General features: G+C 47.8%; 1 protein-coding gene across 4 annotated transcripts in view; it reads left to right on the forward strand.

Moving 5' to 3' along the window:
* The window catches only part of LOC105471383 (COPI coat complex subunit gamma 2), a 162328-nt gene that overhangs the window by 119499 nt on the left and 18792 nt on the right, over positions 1-24037 (forward strand). For all 4 annotated transcript variants that reach the window (XM_011723830.2, XM_011723831.2, XM_011723832.3 and 1 more), the window contains 3 exons: positions 819-881; positions 1639-1778; positions 2337-2508. In XM_011723830.2, the coding sequence (XP_011722132.1) occupies positions 819-881; positions 1639-1778; positions 2337-2508 (375 nt within the window). The remainder of the gene's footprint in view (positions 1-818; positions 882-1638; positions 1779-2336; positions 2509-24037) is intronic.

Raw genomic sequence — 24037 nt, forward strand, 5'->3', positions numbered from 1 at the left:
GTGATCCACCCGCCTGAGCCTCCCACAGTGCTTGGATTACAGGCGAGGAGCCACTGTGCTCGGCCGATTGTCACCCCTTCTAAATCTTTTAGATTTAAGACCTATTTTTATTAGAGTTTTAAAAAACTCCTGGTTTTTACATAAAAGCAGTAATATGAAATACGCTCCAAGATAAAGGTTTTTTTTTTAATGCAAAGTCTTATAGTATCTGAAGTCAGTTGCCACTGTGCATCTCACTCAGAGCAGTTAATAGTGCTGTTGCCTCCTATTTTTATTTTCCGAAGTTGATAATCTCTAAGTTAATTGATTTTGTTATTGGAGGTTCATCTTAAAAGAATTTATGGGACACAATCATAAAAAATATTCCCAAAGAATATCTAACTTTAAAACTTAAAACAAAAACAGAAGACATAAATGTTTAGTGGTTAGAACACAAAACTGGGAAGAAACAATTTTATGCTTATTTTCAACATTTTCAGTTTTTCTGTTGATATAAGTAATTTTTCCTATTTTGATCATGAGAAGATTTTTAAAATAAATTGTTTTTCCTTTTCTGAGTAATTTTTGTACATCCCAGTCCATTTAAAGCAAATTCTATATTTTTAGGGCTTACTTTATGATTCCACAACATATGTTCACTACATACATTTTAATTTGAGTGTCCCCCCATCAGAAGTGACAGATAACCTGTAAGTATGATTTAGTAATAGCTCATTATATATCTGCTAGAAATGTCTGCTCTTTTCTCTTTCTGTCTGCATTGCTAGCTTGATAGTACGGGGAGAAGTTCACTTACTTGCTCATATCTGTCTTTATAGAAATCACATTTGTGGCTACTAAGCCAGAGAAGCTGGCTCCTTCCAGGCAAGACATTTTCCAAGGTATGATGATTTGATGGTTAGACGTAATAATCTCGCCCCTTGGCATTGTAAATATAATAAAGTCCACCAGTCTTACTCAATTTGATCAGTTCTCAATATAGGAAATCTTCATGTGGCTGAACACCATAGGGTATAGTTGCTGAGGCTACCCGGAGTCCAGGAACTTTCCAGTTTGTAATTGCTAACTGGGAATGTTTTTCTTTTCTGTATCTCGTTGGTTAACAGGGAACTCATTGTAAAATAAGTATTTAGTTTCTTTTTTTTTTCTTTTGTTTTCATTATTATATAAGCTCACTTACTTAAAAGATTATTTCACTAAAACTTGGGGACATATTAGTTGAATGTTCAACCATTAGTAAGGCTATGGAAACTAAAGCTTTTGTTTTTTTTTTTTTTTGAGACAGAGTCTCACTCTGTCGCCCAGGCTGGAGTGCAGTGGCGCGATCTCGGCTCACTACAAGCTCTGCCTCCCAGGTTCACGCCGTTCTCCTGCCTCAGCCTCCTGAGTAGCTGGGATTACAGGCGCCCTCCACCACGCCCAGCTAATTTTTTTGTATTTTTAGTAGAGACGGGGTTTCACCATGTTAGCCAGGATAGTCTCAATCTCCTGACCTCGTGATCCGCACGCCTTGGCCTCCCAAAGTGCTGGGATTACAGGCGTGAGCCACCGCGCCCGGCCAACTAAAGCATTTTTTAAGCATCCAGAGTAAAGCCTTTCCCTGTCTTCTTCATAGCCTGTGTTCTTTTTTCTTGATAGAACAATTGGCTGCCATTCCTGAGTTTCTGAATATAGGACCCTTGTTCAAGTCTTCTGAGCCTGTTCAACTTACAGAAGCAGAGACAGAATATTTTGTTCGATGTATCAAGCACATGTTTACCAATCACATTGTGTTCCAGGTAAGAGAATGCCCTTAACTCCTGTAGGGATTTAGTATAAACTGGTATGCTTTGAGACAAATATCCTTTACCTATAATTCCAGTTTCTTTTATAGATAATTAATTTGGCAGAATTTCTGGTTTTCTTGCTTAACACCAGAGCTATAGAGATCCCTTCATGTGATGGGCAACTTTTGATGGTTCAAATCTAAAGGACATAAAACTGAAATGTGTGAAGAAGTTGGACAACATAAAGTATAACCAACTTTTTAAAATTATCATTTAACATCAGGGTAGATTAAGTGGGCTAATTCTAAGAACTTAGATTTGACAGCGATCAGACTTCTGCCATCTTGTTTGGTACAGCAGTCTCAGGAAAGAGAAAAAACTGGTGAATAATATAAACAAAAGACCTCAACAATAAGGCTCTCCCTGTTGCCAAAAGAAGAATCTTAGGAGGAGACCTACCCTGCTCTTTAGAGGTAGAAGGTATAGTGGGTTCCAGAGCTGAGTAGTGGGTTATGAGTGGGAAGGATAACTTGTTATCCTTCACAACTTTTCCATTTACTGACTTTTCAGTTTGACTGCACCAACACTCTCAATGACCAGCTGCTGGAAAAAGTGACAGTGCAGATGGAGCCATCAGATTCCTATGAAGTGCTGTGTTGTATCCCAGCCCCCAGCCTTCCTTATAACCAACCAGGAATATGTTACACTCTTGTTCGTTTGCCTGATGATGACCCTACAGCAGGTACTAACCCTTAGAAGGGAGGAGATACTTACGTGATTCAGAATGCATTACCTTGAGAGCGCTTCAACTCTTCCAATGCTCAGTTTAAGAATGTGATGCTTTTCTAGAATTTAATGTAATGATAATGAGTGTGTGTGTGTATGTGTTTGTGTGTGTGTGTGAATATATATATTTATAAAATTGGTTACTGCTGCAGAAATAATTTTAAAACTAAATCTCTGAGTAAAATTTGCTAAACACTTAATCTTAAAAGAGAAACTGAGTGTGTATAGCACAAAAAGGAACTCAAGCTTTCTGTTGGAATAATGTGACCACTTGTGACAGTTCATATACCTGATGTCTCCTATGAAGAATCTTGACCCACTTCTCCTCAAAGTTTCTATCTAGTTAGATTGAACTTGGTTATGTAGTAGATGGTTGACATTTTAAAATATATCATTTTTGAAGGTCCTGTAGCATAAGGCTGGTGTCTGAGAGCATGTCTCAGCCTAGTGAGTGGCTTAGCCAACCATGTGTGTCCACATTAAGAAGGGCTTTTAATTCCCAGCTTGACCCATATGCAGTCTTTGCAGGGGGAAAAACAGCCCCTAAAAGGCAGCCAGCTAGTGTCAGTAGTAGTATTTACTTATTTGGAGACTTGGGAAGGTCTCATGACCTATCTCTTGTGAATGTCAAGTATTTGTTCTACTTGATTCCCCCCACCGCCATTTTCCTCCTTGATTTCTTCTCATATTCATTGCACAATATTCATAACTGTTACCCAATTTTCACAGAAATAAGCACACACATCACATTTATGTTTTGAATAACTTTTACTGCTCATAAGTACAGGAAAAACAGAAGTTAAAAAATTAACAAATACTGGGGAAGTTACAGAGTTACAAGAAATCATAAAAGCACTAGTAAATAGTTATCCCTGGTCATCATTCAGTTACATTTGGGGCTTAACCTGCTTTCTTTTAGCCCCTCTCCAAACTCCCTTCTTAGATGTTGGTTCCTGGGAGCCTCTGTCCAGTCTTATCTGTGTTAGGTGATAGACCAGGCTGCTCAGACTCTAGCACGAGGTAGATTCAAGTTGGCACCACTGCTGTGTCTGAATCCCAGATTGTTCCCTCTGGCCCTGGGTGGAACTCTACTTCTATCCTCTAGCCACCCTGGATCCATAACCCCCTGAGTAGGAAGGCACTTTCCTATCTGGCCTCCAGTATTTCTCCTTTGAGCTCAAGATTATCTGGCTTTAACCTTTAATTACCTCCTTTATCCCTTTGTGAGGTTTCTCTAGTTCCATTTCCTTATAACTTCGCTTTCTCTCCTGGTCTGTTTTTCTCTCCAGTTAGATTTGTCTGAAATATGTCCACGAGCCAGTAATTAAGCTGGCTCTACTCTTAAGTAAACCTAGTTTTATTTACCCTTTTCTAAACTAGTATTTGGGCCCAATCTTAATGTAGTCCTGTGGCTTCTACCATTGTCTGGAGAGATTCTGCACTTCGTCAGTTCTTTTCCAGTAGCCATCTTTCCATGTTTCAAAATTCCTCCCGCTATTCTACCTCTCACCAACATCCTGTTTTTTAAGGGATGCTATTACTTTGCCACTTACTTTCAGAGGGAAGTGAAATGCTGAACCCATTGAAGAATCAGTCCCTTGCCAATTGAGAATACTAGCTCTTCCCACTTCCCCAGGTTCATTTTGCTAACTAATAACTCAGGTGGCTCACACCCCAGGAAGTATTCTTAACAGAATCTAAGAAGTACAATTTTATAATACCAAAATACACAAAACAGCAATATAGAAATTACATATAGCATAGGAAAAAACCAACAACAACAACAGAAAACATTTCCACCAAGAGAGAAAAAGAGGAGAGGTTTTCTTGCCCCTGTTCACTAAGGATTTTTAAAACATAGATCTTACAGATTAGCCCAGAGATTTCAACATTTGGTCTGCTGGCTATGGACTCTTTTGCTTGATGGTTTGATTTTTGTTTATAAAAGTTTGGCATTTAGGGAATTGTTTAAAGTTTCGTTAGTAGTAAGTTTATATTTGACCCATCATATACCTACTTAAAAACAAACTCCTTTCTATTTAGTTTTTATCAGAATTCTCAAATTTTTAATCCATGGCCAATCTAAAGTCTATGCTATGCAATGAAAGAAGTGAAATACCAGGGCATAGATGGTAATAGGTATCTTCTACCCATTCCTTCCTTTTTGCATTTTCCCATCACAGATATTCCAAATTTTACCTATCACCTCAAGGTCTTAAACATCAATATGTCTCATTTCAGAAAAATAATGTTTTTCCTTATAATCACAGTGAAAAAACAGAAATTCTTGGTTGTTTCCTTCAACTTGAAAACAGTATAGCATAATAGAAAGAAATACGGGTTTGATAGACAGATGAGGATTTGAATTCTGGCCCTGCTACATACTGACTGTGTGATCTTGGACAAATTATTTGATCTCTTAGAACTGTTATAAGATAAAATGAAATGAAATAATAGGTAAATTGCTTCACATGGTGCCAGACACATAGAACCTTTTAGTGTTTGATTCTAGAATTATCCACTTTCTTCCTTTATCTTCTCTAAAAATGAAGTCTTCTAGAGTTCAAAAGACACGTATCCTCTAATCTCTTCCAGAAAGTTGTTCCATCAGTTATCCTTTCTTTGATCGATCTTTAATCTTTTCTACTCCCCTTACTTTATAAATGTATACAAATCTACCCTATCTGAAAAAATTTGCTGTAACCCAACATCAATATATTACCATAACACCTTCTTGCAAAGGTTGGGCAACTTCTTGAAAGACTAGGGACATACTAATAATTAGTCCTACTTATTATCTTTCTTCCTCCAAGACCTTGTCCTTTACCTAAAAAGTTTTAGAAAAGCCTTTAAGGCAGCATTCCTTCTAAGCATTCATTCTCTTTCAGCAGCTCTGTTTCCCCTGAATATTTATTGCACCTGTAACAATATATATTATATACACAACATTCTACCAATTGTTCCCCATTTTGGACCTTTTTAATGCCACTACCAACTTAACTTTTTATTCCACTGCCTATTCAGAACCATTCTAATCTTTATATTGCTTTTATCAGGTTTTATTGTATCATATTTCTTATTATCTGGAACATTTCAACAAATATTAATAACTTATTTTAAAACAGTCTTTAATTCTAAGATCAGCTGTAACAGTACATGTATGTGAGTTTATTTTCTCTGATTTTCGTTGGAAATATTGCCTGCCATATAATGATTCATAATTATTTTAATTTCTCGACTTTCTGCCTACACTTCCTTAAAGTGCCATCTTAAGCTACTATACAATCTGATGGATTTCGAGGTCTTCTCTGAATCTGTAGTCGCCCTTCCATTATTTTCTGTTCAGTATTAACCATATTAACTTGGCATTCTGTACTAAAAACACAACTTCAGTTAAGTAAGATTTGCCTCAGAGTTTTTTACTTTTAACACTTCCACTCACCCACTGGGATCCATATTAATGAGGCTCAGTGAAACTGCATTCTTCTAAGCCAAGCATTTAATCTGAATTTTAACTCAAATACTAAAAAAAAAGCAGGATTGGTAGAACATTATGATTCAGCCACCCTTTCCCCTTCCTTTATCACTAGAATTTGTTTCAGCCTGGCTTTAAAATCAATATTCCTACAGTCTAACCCATTGAAAGACCTGCCAGGATTCTCAGTCTGAGATCTCCTTATTTACCAACTCATTTCTTTTGTACATTCCTCAAACTCACTGAAATTGCCCTAATTTCCTTTCAAGCCATCTTCCTATCCTATTTGGTATCCCTTTTCTACCCCATCATCCTCAATGTCTCTAATTTTTATTGCTGACCTTACTTAAATGATCTTATCTCTACAGAATGCAATTTAATCATGGTATACCCACTCATTTCTGCCTTTTGCCTTAGGGGAAAAACAAAACAAAACCCTGTTCTATTGGTACTGCCCAGTCTTTGTTCATCTGTCCTTTAAATTTCGATTCACAATGTGAATATGTATAAGCTTCCTCCGTGACCCACCTCCAGTGTTCAAAACATTTCCTTCCTGTTCTCTTGGTGTCCAACATACCTGCATCCTTGGCTAGTAGAACTGACTTCTGAGGATTGCTGATGAAGCTCATCCTTCAGACTCCACTTCATAAACCTATCTCTACATGGGACCGTTTATTCTCCTGACTCCAGCATTCATCACGTGTTTCACTCAAGGAGCTTTAAGGCAGCCACCAAATTTTCTAATAACAAGTTCTTTCTATGTACTTTTCCTCTTTGCCATTATTCCATACTTTGGATTAAGGGGCAACAAAACCCACCGTACCAACTCTGACATTCCTAAATCTCAAAGTGATTTAAACTGTATACTGTCCCCTTAATTTCAATCTTGTTAAACAGAGTAATACTTCCTTCTCATTTTGGCTCTGCTGATTTTGTTGGAGACCACATTAAACACATAGTAACCTATGTCCAACCCCCACACTTGCAAATTTTACATTGTTAATGGTTTGCTTTCAAAATCCTGACTTAGTGATTGCCATCACTGCCTTCCATATCGGTTGGGGTTGCTTTACTGTCACCCTCTACAAAGTTTCTTCTTTGTCTGTTTTCCCATTCAATGAAGTAGTTACCATGACAGGTGAAGCGTTGTCACCCCACTTTCTTGTCGTCTAGGATTTAACTTCTATTCCCGAAAATTTTCTTACACTCAGCCATGATACTGAACATACCACTGACTTGTCCCTGAGATTTGTCAGTGCCCCCACTTTGGGAACTCTGCATTCCAACTTCCCCTATTCCATGTCAGCCCTTTTACTGATACTAAGCCCGGCAAAAATTAATAAGGTTATGTCCCCTCATCACACCTCTCCTTCATTCCTCCCTTGGCTTACCCACACCATGCTTTCTCCTCCATGACCTGTGTCAAACACTTTGCCCCTTTTGGGCAAAAAGAAGGATTCTGTACGTTCACACCCACACTCTTGCTCTTGGCATGCCTCCCTTGCTGCAACACATGCCCTGATCTTCTCATCAAGCTCACCTCTCTAAGCTGCTGGGCTCCATAACCTGCTCCAACTCATTCTTCTTGCCCATTGGGGAACACCTCTCCTCTGTCCTGCTCTCCCATATGCTGCAAACTCACCCTCTGCTCTCGCAGCTCCCAGCTCCTGGGCCCAGGCTGATCGTATCTCCTGCTTTCCTCCTCTACCGCATAGCACGGCACTGTCCCACCTGCACCCTCCTGCGTTCTCTCAGCACCACCTGTGATTCTGCCACTGGCCTAATTCGTGTTCTCAGGTGTGTCCTCCCTTCTTCACCTGGCCCCACACACACTGCTCCACCAGACGCAGTCCTCTCTGTGTCACACGTCCTGTACTGAATCCACCTGCTCTGCTGTCCATGCTCATGTCCCAGTGGCCCAGGCTCTGAGTCCTTTCCAGGGCCCCACAACCCTGACTCCCCTAAGCCTTCCTGATTCCTTTCACATTCTTTCTTTTACATTGTGTAAAAACACTCTGGGGAGCCTCTGCCTCTGAATCTCCTACCTTCTTCCTGTCACCACAGCAGTTTTGTCTTTGTCACTCATTCATGTCTCACTCTCTGCCCATCCTCATCCCCCTGGTACAAACACACCCAGTTTCAACCTGACTCTCCTGTCCCACCCTCCTCCCACCTCCTCCCTCCTTAGCGCCCATGTCTTCAAGACGCTCTCCTTCCACGCTGTCTCCATTCCCCTTTGCACCTTCCCTCCTTGTGACAACAGATCCCCTGCTCTCTGCTCTCACCCACACAGCCCACGTCCTCTGTGTCACTGGGCCCTTCTCTGGGCCTCACTCCTCCACCTGAGTCCTCCAGTCTGGGACCGAGGCGTTGGAAACCCCAGCTCCACCACCACGGTCCCGGTGCCTTTTCAGCTACATCCATTTGCTCGCTGTCATCCTTGTCCTGGTCTGTTGGGAGCTGTGTTCCCACACCTGACAGTCTTGACCCTGATGCCTCCATCAGCCCTGCTGCACGTGTGTCTTCCCCTCGCATTCCACATGTCTGCCGGCTCTCCATCCTCCCGCGTCCACCAGTGATTCTCACCCGAGGATGCAGGACCCCAAGGCGGCCTATCAGAAGCATCGTTGGGGCTCGGTTTCCTCTTTTGCTATTGTCTGTGTTCCTTTTAGAGATTGCTTTTTTTTTCCCCTTACTTTTTCTGAGCTGAACACTGCTCACCCCTCAGATGATTGGATAGGCCTGCCTGGGGGTTCATGCCCCCAGCCCTCCCTCGGGTGAAACCCACCCCCCACCCCAGAAAAGAATCACTGATGTGGACGGCCACTGTGACTTCCTGGCATCACTCCCTCATTTCACACCTAGACCATTCTAATGCTTGCCATTTAACTTCCCACTCAACACATCTCATCTTTTGCCTCCCCACCCTCATTAGGCCTGGAACTGTCTGCCTGGAACCACGTCATTCCTTCCCTATTTGCCCTTTAACACACCTCTGACCCCAAACACCAGTCTGTATTGGAAACTTGTTCTTTTAATGCTTCCCCACCCCATACTTCTTGTCCTCCCACCTGATAGAACTCTTAGGGACTGTGTCAGTATCTTCGGCCTCAACCTGTTTCTTATGGGTGCTTACTATTGTCAGTTTTCCTTAATCCCCACTCCTTTTTTCAGATCCCTTACAAGATAGGCCTACAGAAACTTCCCCCTTTGTTTCCCAAGTTCTAAGTTGTTCCCTAAAAACCAGCCATTTACCTTGACCTTTCAACCTACAAGAAACCACTTTCATTTACTTCTTTTGGTGGATTTAGACGTCTTCCCCAGCCTATATTCATCACCCGCAACATTAGATATGTAACCCACCAGCTCAGTTAAATAAGAGTTTCCTCCAACCCAGAACTTGGCTCGATTCTCCCCATCTGGTTCCCTACCTCCTCTCCCACTCACACCCCACTGCTCCCAATCCTTCCCTCCTTTCCAACCCAGTCAATCCCAACCCAAATCCCATCCCAAACCCCATGCCCTGCACCCAACCCACCCTTCCCCACTGCATCCATAGCAAAGAGCCTGGCCCAGGATTCACACTTTTGCAACAAAGTTCAATGCTTTAAGAGCAGCCATTCCTTCCTGCCCGTTGCTGTCCACCCCTTTTACGCTTTCCATTCCCCAAGCTGAACCTTGAAGGCTGCTCTGAGCACTCCAAATTCCTTTGTTCCTACTCTGGGACCTAGCCCCTTTCACCTTGCTTCACCTGTGGCTGTCCTGCCTATGGCTGTCCTGCCTGTGACTGTCCTGCCCGGTTCCCTTCCACCATACTTTCTGCCCTCCATCCTTCCCTGGGGGCCCCTCCACCCTGTCTGTCTTCTGTAGGTGACTCCCCTGTTGCACTGCCTCATTGTCCCACTTCCACATTCTTTCTTGCAGCCTTTCCCCTTGTGACATATTTCTTCTCTGCCTCCTTGGCCAAAGGAAGACATCTGCCTCTCTGTGGCCTATATTTCTCTCAATCACCGAGGACCTGTCACTTCATCAGACTCAGTCATCTCTTCTCCATAGGGATGTGCTCACTACTTTGACCTGCTTTCACCACTCAAACTCTTCCATCCTCTCTCTATCCCATCTTCTCTTCAAGAACTGTTTTCTGTGGCTCCTCCAGATCTTCCACTGATTCAGGCCAGCACCTCCCCTTAGGCTGCCTTTTCCTTCCCCTCTTCCACTCCAGCCTTGTTTCCTCTTTTCTCTTTCTGTTCCATGAAGTGAGTTCCACAAAACCCTACAGCCAGTCCCGCCACTTCCTCCTCTTCCTCCTTTCTTCATCTCCATTATTTCCATTTACCTTGGATAGGGCCCCAGTGAGCCCATGCACCCCTGCCCATCACGCCTGATCTTGCAGTACTCATTGAAGCCATCTGGATCCACCATTTCTTCTTTGCCTCTTGGCCACACTACCTTTACTATACCCTTGTTTAGAATTTAAGACCTTCTTCTTATACAAGTCCTGCCATCCATCCTGTTCTGCGTTTCCTCCTCTCTGCCCTCTAGAAAAAGTCTCCAAAAATGAAGCCCCTGTATCAGCACCCTATCCAACCTCTGGGCATATTCCCTCCGACTGTGCCCATTTACTATTAACCTAATCTCCCACTAAATCTAAGATGCTACCTGTGTTTGAAGGCTCCCCTTCCTACTTCACTGCACCTCTGTAGTAAAGTGTGGTGTAGTGCATATTTTCAGTTGCAAGCTACAGCTCTATCTTCTCAGGCTCCCTTGACAACAGAAGCTCAGACTCAGTGGTCACTGGAAATTGTCTCCTGTCCATTAGTTCCCTCTAACACTTGCAAGCACCTTTCTGCCCACATACTAGACTCATGAGTCCATCCCCAAACCCCCAGCCCCCAAGGTTTACCTGCCAGTAGGTTCCATGCAGGTGCTGTCTGAATGTGCAGTGATGCCCCATTTCCTCCATTTACCCTGAGCGACTTAGGCACTTTCCCTCTACTGTCATTTCCTAAGGATCCACTTCTGAAAAGCCTGGGATATTGCCTCCCTACCCTAATCCTACGGGTTGGCCTTGATAAGAGGCATGATACCAACTTCTCTGAGATCTGATAAAGCCTCATTTGGGGAACTCTGATTTCCTCCTTCCCCTTTTCTGCATCAGACCCTGTATGGACACTAAGCTCCCCACAAGTTCATGATATTCTTTCCCCTCATGCACCACAAATCTCTCTTTTCCCATCAGCTTCCCTGACCCCACTCACATCACACCACCTCAAATGGCTGCCCCACTCCATTGTCTCACTTTTTCCACACAAGGTTCACATTTAATTCCTACACCACTGTTGCCTCCCACTTTCATCTTCCAGACGTGCTCCACCTCCTCTTCAACATCCAGTCCTGCATGCCCTGCCACCTGCAGGTCAATCCACAAACTCAGGAATCTTTCCTGAGCTCTGACCCCTTCCTGCCCTGCCCCCACTGATGCCACCACTGCCAGCTTCCATGTCCTCAACCTGCTGTAATAGGTCCATCTCCTGTCTCAGTTCACCCCTAACCATCCTATATTCTCAGTTCTGCCTCTAAGGAACAGTGGTTTCCTCTCTCTGTTGTGTCCTCTGGCCTTTCATCGTCTCACCATGCCCTTTATTGAGACACTGTCCTCAATGTTTCCAAGGTGCCAGCACCTCTACACCCTGTTTCTGTGGCCTCATCTCACCTCTCCTTCATTCCTCCCTTGGCTTACCCACACCATGCTTTCTCCTCCATGACCTGTGTCAAACACTTTGCCCCTTTTGGGCAAAAAGAAGGATTCTGTACGTTCACACCCACACTCTTGCTCTTGGCATGCCTCCCTTGCTGCAACACATGCCCTCATCCTCCCAACAAGCTCACCTCTCTAAGCTGCTGGGCTCCATAACCTGCTCCAACTCATTCTTCTTGCCCATTGGGGAACACCTCTCCTCTGTCCTGCTCTCCCATATGCTGCAAACTCACCCTCTGCTCTTGCAGCTCCCAGCTCCTGGGCCCAGGCTGATCGTATCTCCTGCTTTCCTCCTCTACCGCATAGCACGGCACTGTCCCACCTGCACCCTCCTGCGTTCTCTCAGCACCACCTGTGATTCTGCCACTGGCCTAATTCGTGTTCTCAGGTGTGTCCTCCCTTCTTCACCTGGCCCCACACACACTGCTCCACCAGACGCAGTCCTCTCTGTGTCACACGTCCTGTACTGAATCCACCTGCTCTGCTGTCCATGCTCATGTCCCAGTGGCCCAGGCTCTGAGTCCTTTCCAGGGCCCCACAACCCTGACTCCCCTAAGCCTTCCTGATTCCTTTCACGTTCTTTCTTTTACATTGTGTAAAAACACTCTGGGGAGCCTCTGCCTCTGAATCTCCTACCTTCTTCCTGTCACCACAGCAGTTTTGTCTTTGTCACTCATTCATGTCTCACTCTCTGCCCATCCTCATCCCCCTGGTACAAACACACCCAGTTTCAACCTGACTCTCCTGTCCTGCCTGAGACCCGGCTCCTCCGCTCCTCCTGGGTGCTCCTGTCAGTCCCACCCTCCTCCCCCCTCCTCCCTCCTTAGCACCCATGTCTTCAAGACGCTCTCCTTCCACGCTGTCTCCATTCCCCTTTGCACCTTCCCTCCTTGTGACAACAGATCCCCTGCTCTCTGCTCTCACCCACACAGCCCACGTCCTCTGTGTCACTGGGCCCTTCTCTGGGCCTCACTCCTCCACCTGAGTCCTCCAGTCTGGGACCGAGGCATTGGAAACCCCAGCTCCACCACCACGGTCCCGGTGCGTTTTCAGCTACATCCATTTGCTCGCTGTCATCCTTGTCCTGGTCTGTCGGGAACTGTGTTCCCACACCTGACAGTCTTGACCCTGATGCCTCCATCAGCCCCGCCGCACATGCGTCTTCCCCTCGCACTCCACATGTCTGCCGGCTCTCCTTCCTCCCGCGTCCACCAGTGATTCTCACCCGAGGATGCAGGACCCCAAGGCGGCCTATCAGAAGCATCTTTGGGGCTGGGTTTCTTCTTTTGCTGTTACCTGTGTTCCTTTTAGAGATTGCTTTTTTTTCCCTCTTACTTTTTCTGAGCTGAACACTGCTCACCCCTCAGATGATTGGATAGGCCTGCCTGGGGGTCCATGCCCCCAGCCCTCCCTCAGGTGAAACCCACCCCCCACCCCAGATAAGAATCACTGATGTGGACGGCCATCTTGACTCCCTGGCCTTTACTTTCCCATTTCTAGCATTTAGTATTTTGGTAGTTCCAGCTACACTTCCTACTCATAAGACCAGCATTTCCCTCCCCCTGCCCAACAGTCCTGGCACTCTCCACTTGGAATCACCTCATTGTCTTCCCCATTTACCCCTTAACACACACCATGCCCGAAAGCTCAGTCTGCATGACAGAGTTGTGCTTCTGACACCTCCACACCCCACCCTTTATGCCCTAACCCATCTAATTTGACTCCCAGGCACTCAGTTAATACCTTTGGCCTCAATCTAATTTTTGTAGGCCCTTACTACTGACATTTTTCCTTTATCATCCCTCGTCTTTTCAGATCACTGACAAGGTGCTCCCATACAGACTTCCCATTTTGATGGTCATCGTTCTGTTTGTTTCCCAGAAACCAGCCCTTTACCTTAACCTTTTACCCTTCCTGAGCTACTCTGTTTTTTCTTCTTTTGCTGGACTCAGATGTCTTCTCTAGCCTGTATTCATCAACCTCAACACTCAACATGTAATTGTCCACCAGCTCAGATGAATAACATGGTGTTCTCAATGCCTACAGCTTGGCTCACTTCACCCCACCCCAACCCCTCCCCTAATCCCAGTCCCACTGCCCCTAACCCTGCCCCACCCATTGATCCCCTACCCAAACCCCACCCCAAATCCCACCCCAAACCCCATCCCCTCCACCCAGCCCACCCTTCCCCGCCGGATCCGTAGTAAAGAAAAGAGCCTGGCCCAAGATTCGCACCTTTGCAACAAAGTTCAATGCTTTAAGAGCAGCCATTCCTTCCTGCCCATTGCTGTCCACCCCCCTTACACTTTCCCTTCCCCATGCCGAACCTTGCAGGCTGCTCTGAGCACTCCAGATTCCTTTGTTCCTACTCTGGGACCTGCCCCTTCACCTCACTCCACCTGTGGCTGTCCTGCGTGTGGCTGTCTTGCCTGTGGCTGTCTGCCCAGCTCCCTTCCACCATGGCTGTCTGCCCTCCATCCTTCCCTGGGGGCCCCTCCACCCTGTCTTCTGTAGGTGACTCCCCTGTTGCGCTGCCTCATCGTCCCACTTCCACATTCTTGAAGCCTTTCCCGAAGCCTTTCCCGTTGTGACATATTTCTTCTCTTTTCTTCCTTGGCCAAAGGAAGACATTTGCCTCTCCCTGGCCCATATTTCTCTCAACCACCCAGGGCCTGTCACTTCATCGGACTCAATCATCTCTTCTCCATATGGATGTGCTCACTACTTTGACCTGCTCTCCTCACCGCTCAAACTTTTCCATCCTCTCTCTATCCCACCTTCTCTTCAAGAACTGTTTTCTGTGGCTCCTCCAGATCTTCCACTGATTCAGGCCGGCGCCTTCCCTTAGGCTGCCTTTTCCTTCCCCTCTTCCACTCCAGCCTTGTTTCCTCTTTTCTCTTTCTGTTCCATGAAGTGAGTTCCACAAAACCCTACAGCCAGTCCCGCCACTTCCTCCTCTTCCTCCTTTCTTCATCTCCATTATTTCCATTTACCTTGGATAGGGCCCCAGTGAGCCCATGCACCCCTGCCCATATTGCTTGCTAGTGCAGCTGTCCAGATCCACCGTTTCCTCTTTCCCTCTTGGCCACACTACCTTCACTACACCTGTGTTTCAAATGTAAGACCTCCTTCTTACACAGGTTCTGGCCTCCGTCCTGTTATACCTTTCCTCCACTATTGCCTCCCAAGAAAGAATTACCCTTGCCTCTACCCATCTCCGCCACCCTGACTACCACTGGATTTACTCTGTATTGCTGCATCCCCATTTGCTACCGACCTACTTTTCCCACTAATCCTATGATGCTCCTCTAGGTATGAAGCCTGTGCCCCCCACCCCCATTGGAGCCTCATGACATCTGTGGATATTTTGCTTCACAAGCTGCACCTCCATATCTTTCTCCCACTCTTGGATAGCAAAACCAAGGATTTAGTGATCACTGCAAATTGTCTTCTGTACATTGCTTAGCAGTCCCTCCTCTGCCATTCGTAAGCATCTTTCTGCCCACATACATATTGGACTCAAACCACATGAGTCCATTACCAAGTTCCTGAGTTCCCTACAAGTGGTTTCTGTGGAGGTGCTGTCTTCATGTGCAGTGATTCCTGATGCCCTCGCTGTATCCCTAGTTACTTTGGCCCTTTCCCCCATTTTCTCCTAAGGGCCTCAATTTGCAAAAATGCCCAGGCTCTTGCTTCTCCAATCTGCTCTGCTCTTACTGTCTGGCTTTAATACTGCTTATTTCAACAATTTGCACTGTGAGGTCTGGCCCAGCCCCCATTTTGGGAATTCTGTGTTCCATCTTCCTGTTTTCCATGTTGGCTCCTCTGGCAGCTCAGCTCTGCCCCACCCTCCTACAAATACATGAGGTTATTTCTCCTCTTATGCCCCTCCTGTCCCTTTCTTTTTCCATCAACATCACTGACCCATCTCACAACCCACATAGTGCCTTCTGACTCCAGACTGGATAAAGTGTGAACCCTTTCACCAGCCATCCACTGCCTTTTCTTACACTGTTGCCTTTCTGAAAGCCTCTGATTGGTCTTCAGCATCTAGTCCATGTTCCCTACCACCTCAGGGTCAGTCAATGTACTCAAGAGTCTTTTCCTTAAGGTCTGCTCCCAGCCTGACCTGCCCTCACTGCTACTGCCACTGCCAGCTTCTTTGTCCCTAACATGCTGTATTCATTCGTCTGCTGTCTGATTTGAACTCGGATCATTCTGCCTTCTCCGTTCGGCCACTAGGGAGACACTGGTTTCCTCTCTAAATGGCATCCCCCCGACCTTCCTTCCTCTCACCTTCTCCCTCACTGATACATTGTCCCAACATTTCTGAAGTGCCAAAACCACTGCACCCTCCTTCCACTTTGTTCTCCTCCCACCTCTCCCTCATTCCTTGCTTGTCTTACCTGTACCATGGGCTTCTTCATAGACTTTGTAAAGTTCCTGGATTCCCCGTGTCTCTTCCTCCTTATTGGTCCTTGGCATAGGGCCCCCCACCCCAACCCTTGTGCCCCAACCCCTACACCTTGGAGCTTCAGGCTTCTTTCTCCTTGTGAATATTTTGCTTCACAAGCTATACCTCCATTCATTTCTGCCACTCCTGAACAGCAAAACCAAGGATTTTGATACAAATCCTCCTTTGCTGGAACACATTCCCTGATCCTCTCAACAAGCTCACCTCTCTAAGTTGGTCGGCTCCATAAGCTGCTCCAACTCATTCTTCCTGCCCATTGGGAAACAACTCTCCTCTGTCCTGCTTTTCCACGTGCTGCAAACTCACCTCTGCTCTCCCAGCTCCCAGGCCCAGGTTGGTCGTTTCTCCTGCTTTCCTCCTCTACTGCATAGCACGGCACTGTCCCACCTGCACCCTCCTGCGTTCTCTCAGCACCACCTGTGATTCTCCCACTGGCCTAATTCGTGTTCTCAGGTGCATCCTCCCTTCTTGACCTGGCCCTTCACCCACTGCTCTGCCAGATGCAATCATCTCTGCATCCCACATATTGCACCAAATTCACCTGCTCTGCTGTCCATGCTCACGTCCCAGTGGCCCAGGCTAAGGGACTTTTCCAGCACCCCACAACCCTGACTCAAGAAGCCTTCCCGATTCTTTTCACACCCCTTTCTCTCACACCATGTGAAAACACTCTGGGGAGCCTCTGCCTCTGAATCCCCTAACTTCTTCCTGTCACCACAGCAGTTCTGTCGTCAGTACTCACTCTTATCTCCCCCTACTCTCCTCCCCACATGCACACAAACACACCCAGTCTCAACCTGACTCTCCTGCCCTGCCTGAGACCCGGCTCCTCCGCTCCTCCTGGGTGCTCCTGTCAGTTCCACCCTCCTCCCGCCTCCTCCCTCCTTAGCATCCATGTCTTCAAGACGCTCTCCTTCCACGCTATCTCCATTCCCCTTTGCACCTTCTCTCCCCGTGACAACAGATCCCCTGCTCTCTGCTCTCACCCGCACAGCCCACGTCCTCTGAGTCACTGGGCCCTTCTCTGGGCCTCACTCCTCCACCTGAGTCCTCGAGTCTGGGACCGAGGCGTTGGAAACCCCAGCTCCACCACCATGGTCCCGGTGCCTTTTCGGCTACATCCATTTGCTCGCTGTCATCCTTGTCCTGGTCTGTCGGGAACTGTGTTCCCACACCTGACCTTCTTGACCCTGATGCCTCCATCAGCCCCGCTGCACACGCGTCTTCCCCTCGCAGTCCACATGTCTGCCGGCTCTCCATCCTCCCGCGTCCACCAGTGATTCTCACCCGAGGATGCAGGACCCCAAGGCGGCCTATCAGAAGCATCTTTGGGGCTCGGTTTCCTCTTTTGCTATTGTCTGTGTTCCTTTTAGAGATTGCTTTTTTACCCCCCTTACTTTTTCTGAGCTGAACACTGCTCACCCCTCAGATGATTGGATAGGCCTGCCTGGGGGTCCATGCCCCCAGCCCTCCCTCGGGTGAAACCCACCCCCCACCCCAGATAAGAATCACTGATGTGGACGGCCACTGTGACTCCCTGGCCACCTCGACTCCCTGCAGCCACCTTGGTTCCCTATACTTCAGTCTCTACAGTTTCAGGCCTGGAGCATTCTAGTGCTTCCCTTTAACTTCTTAATCAAAGATCTCAGCATTTCCTCCTCTGCCCCTCTCAAATAGGCCTGGCACTCTCCACGTGGAACTGCCCCATTCCCTTCCTTCCTTTCTCTCTGAAATACAACATAGGTCGAAGCCCACGCCATGTGAGAGTTGTTTCAATGCCTCCCACCCCACCCTTCGTGCCCCTCCGTGCCACCTGATAGGACTCTCAGGTACTCTGTCCTTACCTTTGGCCTCCACCTGTTCTTCTGAGTATTGACTATTGTCCCTTTTCCTTAATCACCACTTTTATTTTAGATCTGTGGTAAGGTGCCACCCTCCAAGAGACTTCCCTTTTGATCCACATAATCCTTTTTGTTTGTAAGAATCCAGCCCCTTACCTTGACCTTGCACCTTACCTGAGGCTACTCTCTTCTTTTTTCCCTGGATTCAGGGTCTTCCCTAGCCTGAATTCATCACCCTCAACCCTAAACATATATAATCTATCAGTTAAATACAGTGGTGTTCTCAATGCTGGCAGCTTGGCTCAACATACCCCACCCCCCACCCCCACCCCCCACCCCCCCCCCGATTCCCTCTCCCCATGCCCTGCCCCACTCCCACCATTCCCAACCCTGCCCACCCATGCAACCCCCACCCAAACCCCATCCCCACCCCAGACCCAAACCCCACCCCGAACCCCATCCCCACCACCCACCCTTCCCCGCCGGATCCGTAGTAAAGAGCCTGGCCCAAGATTCACACCTTTGCAACAAAGTTCAAGGCTTTAAGAACAGCCATTCCTTCCTGTCTATTGCTGTCCAACCCTTTTACGCTTTCCGTTCCCCATGCCGAACCTTGCAGGCTGCTCTGAGCACTCCAGATTCCTTTGTTCCTACTCTGGGACCTGCCCCTTCACCTCACTCCACCTGTGGCTGTCCTGCCTGTGGCTGTCTGCCCAGCTCCCTTCCACACGCTCTCTGCCCTCCATCCTTCCCTGGGGGCCCCTCCATCCTGTCTTCTGTAGGTGACTCCCCTGTTGTGCTGCCTCATCGTCCCACATCCACATTCTTTCTTGCAGCCTTTCCCCTTGTGACACATTTCTTCTCTTTGCTTCCTTGGCCAAGGGGAGGTACCTGCCTGTCTGTGGCCCATATTCCTCTCAATCACCCAGGGCCTGTCGCTTCATCTGACTCGGTCATCTCTTCTCCATACAGATGTTTTCACTACTTTGACCTGCTCTCCTCACCGCTCAAACTTTTCCATCCTCTCTCTATCCCACCTCCTCTTCAAGAACTATTTTCTGTTGCTCCTCCAGGTCTTCCACTGATTCAGGCCAGCGCCTTCCCTTAGTCTGCCTTTTCCTTACCCTCTTCCACTCCAGCCTTTTCTCCTCCTCTTTCTATTCCATCAAGAAGGTTCCCACAAAACTCCACAGCCAGTCCCGCCACTTCCTTCTCTTCCTCATTTCCTCACCTCCATTATTTCCATTTACCTCGGATATGGCCCCAGTGAGCTGATGCACCCCTGCCATTGTGCCTGCCCATCTGCTACCCATCGAGCCCATCTGGATCCACCATTTCCTCTTGGCCACACTACCTTCACTATACCCATGTTTACAGTTTAAGACTTCTTCTTACACAAGTCCTGCCCTCCATCCTGTTCTACCTTTCCTCCTCTCTTACTCTCTACCTTGAGTCTTCCAAACATGAAGCCCTCATCCCAGCACCCAACACCCTGACCCTCTCCAAACTCGGCATACTCTGTCCCGCTGGGCCCATTTGCTACTGACCTAAACATCTCCCACTTAACTTTTGAAGGCCTTCCTCCTCAGCTTCACTATGAACCTCTGCGTATATTTTGCATTACAAGCTATACCTCCATCCTTTCAGCCATGCTTAAACAGCACAAACGTGGATGCAGTGATTGTTGCAAATTGTCTCCTTCGCATTGTTTCCTAACAGCTCCTCTGGCCTTTGCAAACACACTTCTACCTACAATCTGGGATCCGTCTGCTTGAGTCCACTGTGAAGTCCCTAAGGTTACCTGTCTGTGGTTTTTACGCAGGTGCCATATTAATGTGCAGTGCTGACCACCTTCCTTTGTTTAACCAGTCACTTTGGCCCTTAACCCACTTTCTCCTAAAGGCTGCCGGAGCTATTGCTTCATTCTGCCTCTGTGGTCTGGTCTTAATACCAGGCATACCATCACCGTGTCCTGAGATGTGCCCACATCCCAGTTTGAGACTCTGAATTCTGCCTCCCCTCTATTCACTCAGCCCCTTTACCAATGTTGAGGCCCTCAAATTCATGAGATTCTCCCCTATCATGCACCTTCTGTCCTTTTTTATGTCCATCAACTCCCTGGACCCATCTTGAGTCTGACATCATGCCTTGAGGACTTGACAGCAGTTTCTGTTTTTCTAGTTAAGATGTACTGCACATCCCCCTACTGTTATTTTCCAGAGACCCTCAGCTTCATCTTCAGCTTCCACTCCCTCCTCTGCCACTTCTAAGTCAATGACTGCACTCTGCAGTCATTTCCTTGATGTCAGCTCCCTTCCTGCCCTGCCCTTGCTGCCAACATTGCCATCCTTTTTATCCACAGTGTGCTGCATTGGATCCATCTGTTATCTTAAGTCACCCTTAACCATCCTACATTTTTGGTTCTACTGTGCTGGAGACAGTTGTTTCCTGTCTCAAAGTCAATCCACCTGGCCTTCCATCATTTCCTGTGCCCTTCATTGACACTGTGGTCCCCAGCTTTTCCAAGGTGCCAGCATCTTCTAATCCTCCTTGTCTATTGCCATCCTCCCACCTGTCCTTCATTCCTTGCTTGTCTTACCCACACTGTGCTTTGTCATCCATGAACTGTGTCACACACTTTGCCCCATCTGGGGTAAAGTCCCTGGATTCTCTGCATCTGCTCCCTCCCTCTTGGTGCCTGGCGTGCCTCCTTTACTGCAGTGCATCTCTCCTGCTCTCAACAAGCTCTCCTCTCATTGCTGCTGGGCTCCATTGCCTGCTCCGACTCATTCTTCTTGCCCTTTAGGGAACACCTCTCCCCTGTCCTCCTCTCCCATGTGTTGCAGCCTCATCCCCTCATGTCCCAGCAGTGAGCCCCTGGGGCCCAGGTTGGTCGTTTCTCCTGCTTTCCTCCTCTACTGCATAGCACGGTACCGTCCCACCTGCACCCTCCTGCGTTCTCTCAGCACAATCTGTGATTCTCCCACTGGCCTAAGTCGTGTTCTCAGGTGCCTCCTCCCTTCTTGACCTGGCCCCGCACCCACTGCTCCGCCAGATGCAGTCATCTCTGCATCACACATACTGCACTGAATCCACCTGCCCTGCCCAGCTATCAGTGTCCACATCCCAGTGGCCCAGGCTATGGGTACCTTCCAACACCCCACAACCCTGACTCCCCAAAACCTTCTCAGTTCCCTTTGCATCCTTTCTTTCACATTCTTGTGAAAACACTCTGGGGAACATGGGCCTGTGAATTTCCTACCCTCTTCCTGTCACCACAGCAGTTTTGTCATCAGCGCTTACTCCTGTCCCTACTCCACCTGCCCACCCTCAACCCCCCGTCCCACTGGTACAAACGCACCCAGTCTCAACCTGACTCTCCTGCCCTGCCTGAGACCCAGCTCCTCTGCTCCTGGGTGCTCCTGTCAGTCCCAACCTCCTCCCGCCTCCTCCCTCCTTAGCACCCATGTCTTCAAACTGCTCTCCTTCCACGCTGTCTCCATTCCCCTTTGCACCTTCCCTCCCCGTGACAACAGATTCTCTGCTCTCACCCACACAGCCCACGTCCTCTGTGTCACTGGGCCCTTCTCTGGGCCTCACTCCTCCACCTGAGTCCTCCAGTCTGGGACCGAGGCGTTGGAAACCCCAGCTCCACCACCATGGTCCCGGTGCCTTTTCGGCTACATCCATTTGCTCGCTGTCATCCTTGTCCTGGTCTGTCGGGAACTGTGTTCCCACACCTGACAGTCTTGACCCTGATGCCTCCATCAGCCCTGCTGCACATGCGTCTTCCCCTCGCGCTCCACATGTCTGCCAGCTCTCCATCCTCCCGCGTCCACCAGTGATTCTCACCCGAGGATGCAGGACCCCAAGGCGGCCTATCAGAAGCATCTTTTGGGCTCGGTTTCCTCTTTGCTATTGTCTGTGTTCCTTTTAGAGATTGCTTTTTTTTTCCCCTTACTTTTTCTGAGCTGAACACTGCTCACCCCTCAAGATGATTGGATAGGCCTGCCTGGGGGTCCATGCCCCCAGCCCTCCCTCGGGTGAAACCCACCCCCCACCCCAGATAAGAATCACTGATGTGGACGGCCACTGTGACTCCCTGGCCTTTCCTCTGTCATTTCCAGCATTTATTACTTGGTAGTTTTAGTTACACTTCCTACTCAAAGACCTTAGCATTTCCCTCCCTCACCCCCACGTATGCCAGGCACTCTCTGCTTGAAATCACCTTGTTCTCCTCCCTGTCTACTCACTGAAACAAACATGTCTCAAAATCCACTCTATTTGAGAGATTTGTTCTTTAAAATCCCTACAGACACACTTGTGGCCGTACCTACCCATATGACTGTCAGGTGTTATATCGGTATCTTTGGACTCCATCCGGTCTTTCCAGGGGCTTACTGTTTGCCTGTTTCCCTAATCACTCCACCTATTTGCAGATCCTTAACAGGGTAGTCCTGCAGGGACTTCCCTCCTTGTGTCTCATGTACCTGCTTGTTTCCCAAAAACCATCTCTTCACTTTGAACTTCCACCCTGTCTGAAGCTACTCTACTGAATTCAGAGGCCTTTTCCAGCCAGTATCCATCACCCCCAGTAGTCAACATGTAATAGTCCACCAGCTCACTTAAGTAAGATGGTTTTTCAAATGCTAGAGTTTGGTTTGCCTCCCCCCACCCCCATTCCCACCCCCACCCATCTCCCCACCCGCAATCCCACTGCTCCCAACCCACCCAACCCCCACCCAACCCCCACCCAAACCCCATCCCCACCCCAGACCCAAACCCCACCCCGAACCCCATCCCCACCACCCACCCTTCCCCGCCGGATCCGTAGTAAAGAGCCTGGCCCAAGATTCACACCTTTGCAACAAAGTTCAAGGCTTTAAGAACAGCCATTCCTTCCTGTCTATTGCTGTCCAACCCTTTTACGCTTTCCGTTCCCCATGCCGAACCTTGCAGGCTGCTCTGAGCACTCCAGATTCCTTTGTTCCTACTCTGGGACCTGCCCCTTCACTTCACTCCACCTGTGGCTGTCCTGCCTGTGGCTGTCCTGCCCAGCTCCCTTCCACACACTCTCTGCCCTCCATCCTTCCCTGGGGGCCCCTCCATCCTGTCTTCTGTAGGTGACTCCCCTGTTGTGCTGCCTCATCGTCCCACATCCGCATTCTTTCTTGCAGCCTTTCCCCTTGTGACACATTTCTTCTCTTTGCTTCCTTGGCCAAGGGGAGGTACCTGCCTGTCTGTGGCCCATATTTCTCTCAATCACCCAGGGCCTGTCGCTTCATCTGACTCGGTCATCTCTTCTCCATACAGATGTTTTCACTACTTTGACCCGCTCTCCTCACCGCTCAAACTTTTCCATCCTCTCTCTATCCCACCTTCTCTTCAAGAACTATTTTCTGTTGCTCCTCCAGGTCTTCCACTGATTCAGGCCAGCGCCTTCCCATAGGCTGCCTTATCCCTCCCCTCTTCCACTCCAGCCCTTTCTCCTCCTCTTTTTTTCTGTTCCATCAGGAAGGCTCCCACAAAACTCCACAGCCAGTCCCGCCACTTCCTTCTCTTCCTCCTTTCTCAATTCCTTTATTTCCATTTACCTCAGATGTGGCCCCAGTGAGCCGATGCATCCCTGCCCATCATATCTACCCTTTCGTTACCCGTTCAGGCTGTCCAGATCACTCATTTCTTCTTTCCCTCTTGGTTGCACTACCTTCACAACACCCATGTGTAGAATTTAAGACCTTCTTACATAGGTCCCACTCTCTGTCCTCCTCTGCTTTTCCTCGTTTCCTCTAGATGAAGTTTTCCATAAATGAAGTCCACACTCCAGCACCAAACACCCTAGCTCTCTCCAGTCCTCAGCCATACTCTGTCCTGTGTACCCATCTGATACTGATCTAAACTCCCAGTACAACTACAAGACCCACTGTGTTTGAGACT

This window comes from Macaca nemestrina, chromosome 4 (genome assembly GCF_043159975.1).
Source record: "Macaca nemestrina isolate mMacNem1 chromosome 4, mMacNem.hap1, whole genome shotgun sequence".
Classification (NCBI taxonomy): Eukaryota; Metazoa; Chordata; class Mammalia; order Primates; family Cercopithecidae; genus Macaca; species Macaca nemestrina.